We start from the raw sequence: 10,249 nt of genomic DNA, 5'->3' as shown, positions 1-10,249 counted from the left end.
CGGCAGAGACAGTTTGCTCCCACCCAAGCCCTTATTGACGCAATGACCCAAGCTCAAGAGGGCTTGATCAAGTTCAACAGAGAGAAAGACGCACTGACAACAGCCCTCGGGAATGATGAACACGGAGGACGTGTACGAGGCAAAGGCAAAGTTCCGTGGAAAGTAGGGTTTTCCCAGGACAATGACCCGTACTGTTACAGAAGCCGTAAGAGAAAGACGGACCGGGATGCAGATCTTATGACGAAGTTTGCATCGGAACTCCATGAGTTGAAGCAGACCGTGCATGAACTAGTGAAAGAAAAATCGGCTGTAGGGCCGCATGAAGATCATGAAGCGGATCGCGGAAGCCAGCAGCGGAGAAGCAGCGTGGCTTCCACGGATGCCCCGCCTGCTGCTAGTGCACCGATGATCGAGATTCGTGCACCGGAGCCTCACTACCCCGTGGATGATGTAAAGGAGATGAAAGAATGTGATCTGCATTATCCCGTGGGGAACGTTTCCACGAAGGTAGCTAGCGGCAGTGCTTTACCCTGTACACCTGGAGCACTCCACCACAACAACCCCATTGCATATGGCTATGCTCGTGTCACGGTGGAAGACATAGTCCAAGGGTTTGAGGACCTGGAGATTGACAAACCTACACCCGAAGGGGAGAGAAGACTTGGAGATGTCAAGCGCCAGTTCATTCTATGGAAAAAGAAGTACATAGTGTTTCCAGGCGAGGCGCCAAGGCTAGCAAGTCCACCCCCCTCCGATGGTGGTGGTGGTGGTGGCGGTGGTGGCGGTGGTGGTGGTCGTGGTGGTTCACCTACACCTCCTTCACGCCATTCGACGCCGTCCCCCGATCCACAACCTCCGGCGGGTACGACGCCCCCCAATCCTCCTCCGGCGGGTACGACGCCCCCCAATCCACCTCCGGCGAAGAAGCAGAAGCAGGCGGACAGCAAGGAAACCCGCTCCTGGACTATTAACCCGGACCCTTATGTACCTAAGACCACAAGGGTACCGGAGCCATCACTGAAGCCTCTCCTCCCAAGGCCTGGGGAACTTAGTGAAGCTGAAACCAAATTGGCCGCGTCTGCTGATTATGAGAAATGGAAGGCGGATATGAAGGCGAAAAAAGAGCCTGAGCCCAAGCAAGTATTCACTGAGAAGCAAAAGAAGTGGGCTAAGGATTTTTTGACGACACCGTCCCAAGCCGAGCTGAATATGCCTGACGACTATGGACATGAACTTCGTAGGCAAGCAAAAATATTGAAGGAGGAGAAAGAAGAAAGTAAAAAAAGCGGGAAACAAGTTGACCAGCTCGGGATGCAGAAGAAACAATCGATCCCCCCGCTCATAGTGAAAGCCGGTCCGGAAGAGGACCCCGAGATCATAGCAGCTGCGGCAGCACTTGGATTGACTGTAGCGAGTGCCATGAAACAAGCGTCCGAGATGGGTTTGACTCTTCGTGCCTTCTTAGGCCTTGAGGATGCGCCAGTATGTGAGATAGCATTACAATATGTGCGGAATGGGCCTCTCGTCGAGCCTGCGCGGGAAAAGAGTCTACCACCACAAATGCGAAATCTGCTACGTTGGTACAAGCAATTCATAACATGGGCCGACAAAGAATATATTTATGCGGATGTTACAGATGAGCATCACACCAAACGGTACTCTGTAGAAGTTCATATGAGTGAATTGTTCCAGCTGTTCAATCTGCGCGACCTCGACAAATCTATGCTGAGTTGCTACGTTCTGTAAGTGATTTATTTCTACCTCATCTCGTTCTTCATTGCCTGCACTATATATATATATATATATATATATATATATATATTGTCCTAACTATATTGTTGCGTACGCTATTATGCAGATTGAAGATTTGGGAATGCAAAATAAGAAACATCCATGATGTTGGGTTCATTGACCCACATATCGTTAATGGACATGTGTTACAACATCACCCCGAAGACGTGGAGAAAGACTTGTACAAGTTTCTTAGAAAGCATCAACTCAAAAGTCATATTCTATTTCCTTACCATTTTGGGTGAGTGTTTCTCTCTTGTGCCCATTCTCTTTTGTTTACTCCATGCATGGTATGTCTAATCGATGAGTTATGCATGACTGTGCATGTAACGTGTCCGCAGGTTCCACTGGATTCTGCTAAATATTGAACTTCACACCTCCAGAGTTCTAATCATGGACTCTATGGATTCGGATCCAAAGCGTTGGGCCGACATGAGAAAAATGCTGCAAAAGTAATTATTTTCAATCATTTGAGCTCTATATCGATCGGTCTCTTTCGTTCATTTCCTAATATCAAGTAACTAATAACTCCCTTGTTCATTTAATTTTCTTTGCCCTGTAGGGTTTGGAGACGGTTCTCAGAAGAAATTGTCGGTGAATTCAAACATGAGCTAGATTTCAGAAGGTTAGTTAATGTGGATAAGCAGCCACCGGGGACCAATCTATGTGGATACTATGTTTGTGAGAACATCCGGAGACACACCTCTGAGCGGAAGGCATCGGATAGCGTGCGGAACGCGACGGATAACTTGCGGAGGAGGCTTAGTCCAGAAGCTCGCTTCCGACCAATTCAAGAAGAATTAGCAGGATTTTTCATGAGGGAAGTCATCAATCCTAAAGGAGAACACTATACCGAGGACGAAGAAATTTATATGCATACCCGAGATTGAAACTTGTACGAAGTTGTATATGGTCATCCATCCTAATTGTGTATGGAAACTTGTTCGAAGTTGTATATGGTCACCCGAGATTGAATATATATTATATATTCCTCTTGAATTCTTCTTGTTTGAAATTTCATATGCATGTATATAGTAGCGTAGAATATGTGTACTGAAACTTTATCAAAATTAAAATAAAACACAAAATATAATATAAAAGAAATAAAACACTCCAAACTAAAAAGAAACCAGGTTTAGGGGGGCTAAAACCCTAAACCTGCGGAGGAGCCCTTTAGTCCCGGGTGGCCACGAGAACCGGGACTAAAGGTCCTCCGCCCCAACGGACCACGGGCGTCCACGTGGACGGGCCCTTAGTCCCGGTCAGCCACAAGAACCGGGACTAAAGCCTTTAGTCGCAGTCCGTAAGAGGCGCGACTAAAGGGGGGGTCTTTAGTCGCGCATATTTAGTCCCGGTTGCACAGCCGGGACTAAAGGCTGTTGCGAACCGGGACTAAAGGGCTTTTTTCTACCAGTGTCTCCCACTGAGCGCACATCGCCGAAAATTCTAAAATAAATCCAGGAATAAATGTGAGCACCAGGATTCAAATCCTGGTGGGCTGGAGATACCACAGTTCCTCTAACCATCCAACCATATGTTAGTTCGCCACGACGAATCTAACTGGTTGTGGAAAGTTGTATGCTGTAATATTGCCCATGGCCTGAACTCCGAAAACATGCATATAGGTTACACTAGACTACTAGAGTACATGGGTGGTTTCTGCAATATAAAACATAAGTCGTTGTAAAATATACATTCAGGTTCGTAGGCACGCCGGCATCAGCACCCCTCCCTCATCAGCCGGACAAACTTTACTATAGTAGATAGTCGGGAAATCATCGTGCTAAGCCTCTACAGGACCAGCCCACCAAAACAACAACCCCCTGCCGACGAGAGAGACCTAGATCAAACAAACGAAGACCGGATCCACGTGGATCCATCGAAGACAAACAATGCCGGAATCCTGCGAGATCCACCAGAGACAAACCTCCACATGCCCTTGAACGATGCTAGAAGCATCGCTGGGATGGTGCTAAGCTGGGATAACCTTATTCCATCTTCATAGAGCCGCCGTTACCTCATTTATTTGAGTAGGATACAAACCCTAACAAACTAAAAAACAATAATAAACGAAGCCTTCCCGCCGGCAAGGGCTGGATCCACCGCGCATCCATGGCCATAAGGCCACAGGAGATGAGGCAGACCAACAGCGGGAGCCCTCTGGCGGCAGGTGCGGCCCCAACATCCCGATACTTATCGTGGCGGTTTCGACCAGCGGCAGACTCCTCACCTTCGATTTTGGACCTAGTAGCATTGGGATTGCTCAGGTTATGGCCAAGGAGAAATCTTTGTCCGGCTTGCCGGTGCCGTTTTCCTTCTCGAAGGCCCTGAATGGCCTCCTCCTGCGCCCATCTTTGAGCTCATAGGAAACCCTAGGTCCGGCTCTTCGGATCGGATGGTGACGACGTCTCAGCGTCGTTTTCCTTCATGAAGGCGCTATCTTGTCGCTTGCAGCGTCCCCAGTGTCGGCCTTGGCGATGTTGGACTTCCTTCTTGTACGGCCCACCCTTCTAGATCGAGGCTTCATGTGTTTAGCTGTGTTGTATCCTGTGTTTAGGCCGATCATCCATTGTCCCTCTGCTCTAGGCAACATGTTCACGTATGCCTTTCTTGCGTTCGTGTCATGTGTTATGAAAAAAAGACCGGTTGCGGTGCCGGCGGGAGGTACAGAAAACCCTAACGGGTGGGTTCCCTTCGTACGAGCGACTCTACGGTAATTTTCTACTAATATACATGTACAAAAGAATATAAAGAGTGTTGCCAAAAAAGAATATAAAGAGTAACAGAAAAAATAGATCAGCCAATTCCTTCTCTAGGCCCCGTTGGAAAAAGGAGCAAAATCATTGTATCCTGTTCACCGATAGGTTGTGCACCAATTCTATCTTTATTACCCTGTATACTTTGTCGGGTCATAGGCTTTCTTCAAAGCTTCTAGCAGGTGGCACAACCAAATCGAGATCGAATCCCTGAGACGAATTTATCACCTTAATCATTAAGCATCGACAAGCTCCTTTTAAAGCATCGATCTATTATCTCCGATGGAAAGAGCGGACCTGTCTTGGCTGTCAAGTATGAGAGCACCACATAAACGAGCCATGGCGGAGAACTGGCAAAGCAAAAAACGAAAGCGGAGGCCGTGGGTCAGGGGCACGCAAAGCAACACGATGCCAGACGAGCTGGTCGGACGCTCGCTCGATTGTGCCACTGGTACAACAATCCTCTCTTTTTTCTGCTCGATTGATTGTTCATACACCTGATCGGATCGGTTCTTTCTGTTGGTGCAGCTAGCCCTTGCCCTAGCTCGCCGGTCCCCTCTCTCTCTCTCTCTCTCTCTCTCTCTCTCTCACGCACTGAAGTAGAAGGGAGGAAGAAGATGGAGCAGTGGACACAGGAGGTTTTCCGGCGCACGAACGCCCGCCGCATCGACGGCCCTTTTACTACTCAAGCATGAACTAGAGCACCTCAGCTGTTACAACGATCACCGCACGGCTTTATAGCCCCGAGCCGGCGCCCTGGGCACGTACCCACGCCTCCACTCGCCCGCGATCATGCGCATGCTCCGCACGCTCTGGCTGCGCCCGCAACACGCTTGGACGCGCGCGACTTGCGGTGAGCATCAACAGAACGGGCCCGATCGCACCGGGCAGCTCGCCAATAGCCTAGACCTACACACACGCGCGGGGGGTGTACTCCTACACGGGCACCCCCGTGCACCACACGCACGCACACACGCACAGCTATACCGCGGACCCGACACGCCCAGCGCGCGCCCATACACGCGCCCGACGTGTCCGACCCGTGGCCGCGGCTTTATTTTGCCCAACACTTCCAAGTTTCAACCATCACGGTTTGTGCGTCGTGTGGATGGGCAAGATACCATACATAGAGTTAGGGTTGAATAGATTCTTTGACCTATTACTAGGTAATTATCTGTGCATTGCATCGGGTCATAAACATTTTACACGCGATCATCGCAATTTACACGTCATTTTTATTGTCAATGTAATTAATTACGTAACGAGATGGACTTTAGGTGCCAACTTGACCAACACCTATTGACTTGCCAAAACAAAATATTTTACTTTTGCTTTAGTAATTTTGAATGGAAGATCTAATTTATGAACCGTGAGATCCGTCCTCAGCTACTGTGACCAACATCACTTTGCATCGCCACCACTCCATGTAGTTGCGCTAATCTGTATGGTGATACCTTCCTCGGCTCCTTGCCGGCGTTTTTTTTTTGTGTTTGTGCGTTGCCGTCTACTCGCCTTCGTTGCCCTACCCTCTGTTATGATATCTTGCTCGGCTACTTTCCGGTGTTTTTTCATATCGCCGTGTACTCCCTCTCGCTGTGAGTAACCTCTGTTACAGTAATTGCTTGCTCTGCTATCATGTCATGCATCACTTTCACCACGCGTCATTCACTCTGGCTCGTTGTTCCCAACCTAATGCTAGTGTGATCCCTTGCTCGTCTGTGATATCTGGTGTCAGTCTGTGTTCTTGTCCACTCTACACCTGACATCTACAGACATGGTCACCTGCTCAGCTTTCATGTTCATTGTTGGTTCGCTCTGCTGTCCACTCCATGATATAAGATAGTTCACATTACTTTCCACGGACAATAATTTCCTTTCCCCTAGCAAAAGGTACGAATCCTGAATGCAAAGCATGCAAGGTTATCTGCCTAAACCTGTAAACCACGTAGGCTCTATTGCAATCTAGGTACTTGCACGCAAGGGATAGGAGGCGTGTGAGGGATGAAAGATGCGTGCGTAGCTACCAATCTGGAGACAGTAAACTTTCGAGCATGATCATATAAAATGAAAGAGAAATCATATTCCTATTTAAAAGTTCTACAAGAACTCTACCTACTAGTTCACTTTGACTGCAACCGAACTCTACGTACTAGTTCATTTTTACTGCAACCATCTCCACGTTTGCAAGGTTTTTGTAAAATTAGCAAATAGGAATATCATTGCTCAAAAATGAATATGGTAAAGTAACTAGCATTTCCTTTAGACTCAAGAATCGTACGTTGTATAATAAATCCTTCCTTGATTATAACCACAGACGCTCACATCAAGTAAGTACACTGGTCCCCACAAATGTACACACACATACCTTATCTTCATGAGCACACCTCTGAGTCGAGTTGGTAGAATTTTTTTTCTGAACACAGTACAGACGCGTACGCTCATACATACGCATATACACTCATCTCTGTGAAAGCATACCCTACTTATATGAGCACCTCCAAGAGATTGAGAAAACACATTATCATGAGACTAATGAAGTCGCTACAGATGTCTTCATAGTCAATGTGGACATCTCCTCCCACATAATGCACATCATCGGAAAGCCTAAAATAAGTCTAGGAAAATATGAGCACCAATGTAAAGTCTACTTCTCTCACTGAACGCACATCGTCGGAAGGCCTGAAATAAATCCAGGAAAATGCGAGCACCAATATTAAGTCTAGGAGTTGAATTCTGGTGGGCTGTGAATACCACTGTCCTCATAACCATCTAACCACAGGTTGATTCGCAACCGATTTGACAGATCTTGACATTGACAAAGTCACTACAGACACCTCGTAGTCGATGAGCATATCATACCAAACGATTGCACCGAAAAAGCTGAAACAAATTCGGAAAATATATGAGCAGCCATGCTAAGTCTAAAACTTGAATTCGGGTGGGCTTGTTTCACCATGACAAATAGCGTGGCGGCTATAACCCGTGCTTCCGCTTGAACTGATATCCAATTCAAAAATGTAAAAAAGAAAAAAAAATCAAATTATGCAAAATGGTTGTGATTATTTTATAATGGGCCAAACATGATGAACAATAGTTGACCATTTCAGGATGATCAGAGCATACAACTCGAATAAGGACTGAGTAGTCCAGCAAATAAATCTTACGCTTAAACCACAGAAAATAATTCTCAACCTTCATTTCGCACAATAAGTAAAGCTTTTACAATCGATAAAGGCACACAAAATATTGGTAACGGGAAATACGGCACACAAAACACTTGTCAAATCGGCTTATTTGTCGGCCATAGGTGAAAGGCCCAATAGGGATATTACCCAAGAACCCAAACGATGGTAGGTACGTAGTAGGTAGGTAGGCTGAACGCGCGCTGTGTAGCTCAGCACGCGGCACGGCGGAACCCGACGGCGCTGCCGCCGACGTTGTAGAGCACCTCGATCGTCCGCTGCTGGACGTGGCCGATGACACCGGTGGATCCGTCGCCGGCGCCGGTGGACGCGAACGCGAGGCAGCTGTTGAACAGCACCCCCGACGGGTCCAGCTCCACGGCAGCGCCGCTGTTGCTCCGGCTGTCGAACACAAGCGAGATCTTGGGCAGCCTGAGGGTGCGGACGCCGGTGAAGTCGTAGCAGGTGTCAAGCTGGCCCTTGGGCGGTGCGACGCGGTACGCGCCCATCTGGGCCCTGAAGGCGTCGCGCAGCGCGCGGTACGCGGTCGGCTGGAGGCGCGTGATGACGGTGCGGGAGTCCATCACCGCGCCGGCTGCAAATACCATGGGAGGCACGGCGACGCGCTGACCGGCTACGTCGATGCCGCGGAGGCGCACGAGGTACATGGACGGGACCATCTTGCTCTTGAGCATGGGCGTGAGCACGTACTTGGAGGCGGCGATCCTCGGGACGCCGAGGACGAAGAAGCCGGTGTGGCTCGACGTCGGCGGGACGCAGTAGGAGAAGACGTGGCCGTAGGTACCCTTGGTCTGCGACGAGAGCGACTGCGCGCCCCGGCCGAGCGACATGATCCCGGCGGTGGTGTTGCTGAAGAGGTCGGGTCGCTGCAGGGCGTGGCTGCACCCGAAGCGGAAGCCGCTGACCATGCCGGCGGGGGTGGGGGTGATTGTTAGCACGTCGGAGATGTAGGTGCCGGAGGTGGATGATCCGTCGGGGTACTGGACGCGGTACTGGCACTGGCCGGTGTTGCCGGCGCCGGTGCAGCCGTTGGCGTACGGGCCGAGCTGGCGGCAGACGGGCGAGCTGCAAGGGAAGGGAGCATAGGTGGTGGACTTGCTTGGGTCGTACGTGGCGTCCGTCTGAGGGTGGCACTGCGGCTTTGGGCAGGGCGCGCACTGCACCCACGGCACGTCGCTGGCCGTGTCGATCACCATGTGTTGGGTCACTCCGGGCAGACTGCCCCCGCCGACCGTGGCCGTCGGAGTGACCTCGGACTTCCCCTGCAAAGTAATATAAGGTTGCAAAGTGAATTTCATGAACCACAGACGATCGATAGAGACACCAGTTTCTTGATTTTTCTTCTTGTTTTATATATATTTCATTCACAATTTTAGTTTAGACATTCATCCATTTTGTTGCGATCACCAAGCATTTAGATCAACGTACAACCATCATCAACAATGTGCTTTAGTTCACCTGATTTCCAGCTGGCAGAGCAAACTTTGCGGCGGGCTCGCTAGTGACCCCGGATGCCTGGGGTTGCTGAAGGGGCGGTTCGTCGTCGTCGCCGGCGGGCTCATCGCCGGAGAGCTTCCTCTGGATGTATCCGGCGCGGTGCTGGTCCCACTGGAGCGTCTCGGCCGCGGATGACCACGGCGCGCCACTGTTCCCTGCCTCGGAGCACGGACCATTAGGATGGCTCAGCGGCACCCAGGCGCCGCCGGTAAGGTTGCCGCTGCCGCTGGCCGATGGGCTCACTGCATATATTACATGGCAAACGTTGATTAATTTCCAAATGCGCCGCTGCATCTTTTGGTAGAGTTAGAGGCACACCACTGGTGGGATGGGTTGATTAGTTAGGATCCGTGCATACGTACCCCTGTGACCTTGGCAGACGGGGCTCGGCTCCAGCGAGGTAGTTTCCACGACGACGTAGTAGTTGAGCTCCTCGCCCACGCTGGCTGCGGTTGTTCCATGGGAAATGTCAAGAGATGATGATGTACCACAGGAGCTAGAGAAGAGAAGCAGCACCAGTAATGGCACAAGGAGAGCCATGGCTAGAGGCTAGCTATTGTGAATTGGGTGCTATGATCGATGCTTACTCGGACACTCCTATTATATATAGATAAACGATATGGTGGTGTTTATTTTTTGGGCAGGAGGATTCACCACCGCCTCAGCATCAGATGATTGCAGGCTACTAATCTTTTTTCTTAATCGTAGTACAGACGCAACCACTCATATATACACGCATACACTCACCCATAAGGGCATCCTCAATGCGGGCACTAAAGCCGAGCGCCAGGATCAGAATCCTGGTAGTTTTCGTCATATCACGTCTGATTCCAGGAAATAGGCCAGCATCGATGCCGCGCTAGTCGCCGCTCGCCGGGCGCTAGCCCAATTTTTCGTTTTTTTTTCACATGAGTACCGCCAGTACCTGGCACCGAGCGTTGGAAACACGGGCGCTAGCCAGGGCGCAAGGAAGAAACACAAATTTTTTATTACGGCTTAAGT

The 10,249-nt window shown here is 49.8% G+C and overlaps 1 protein-coding gene across 1 annotated transcript; it reads right to left on the bottom strand.

Moving 5' to 3' along the window:
* Positions 1-7,723: 7,723 nt before the first annotated feature.
* Positions 7,724-9,849, bottom strand: LOC123169073 (aspartyl protease family protein At5g10770). Its single transcript, XM_044586921.1, has 3 exons — positions 9,610-9,849; positions 9,209-9,489; positions 7,724-9,012 (listed from the first exon to the last, which is right to left on the bottom strand). The coding sequence occupies exons 1-3, from the start codon at positions 9,785-9,787 to the stop codon at positions 7,942-7,944; spliced, it is 1,530 nt and encodes a 509-aa protein (XP_044442856.1). The 5' UTR covers positions 9,788-9,849; the 3' UTR covers positions 7,724-7,941.
* Between the last annotated feature and the right edge of the window lie 400 nt (positions 9,850-10,249).

Source organism: Triticum aestivum, chromosome 7D (genome assembly GCF_018294505.1).
Source record: "Triticum aestivum cultivar Chinese Spring chromosome 7D, IWGSC CS RefSeq v2.1, whole genome shotgun sequence".
Lineage (NCBI taxonomy): Eukaryota > Viridiplantae > Streptophyta > Magnoliopsida > Poales > Poaceae > Triticum > Triticum aestivum.
This window is presented reverse-complemented; position numbering and strand designations above follow the sequence as displayed.

Coding starts and splice junctions, on each gene's coding strand:
- LOC123169073 (XM_044586921.1), bottom strand. CDS start 9,787: ATGGCTCTCCTTGTGCCATTACTGGTGCTGCTTCTCTTCTCTAGCTCC. Junction 9,490..9,609: donor CGTCTGCCAAGGTCACAGGG/GTACGTATGCAC, acceptor TAATATATGCAG/TGAGCCCATCGGCCAGCGGC. Junction 9,013..9,208: donor CTCTGCCAGCTGGAAATCAG/GTGAACTAAAGC, acceptor ATTACTTTGCAG/GGGAAGTCCGAGGTCACTCC.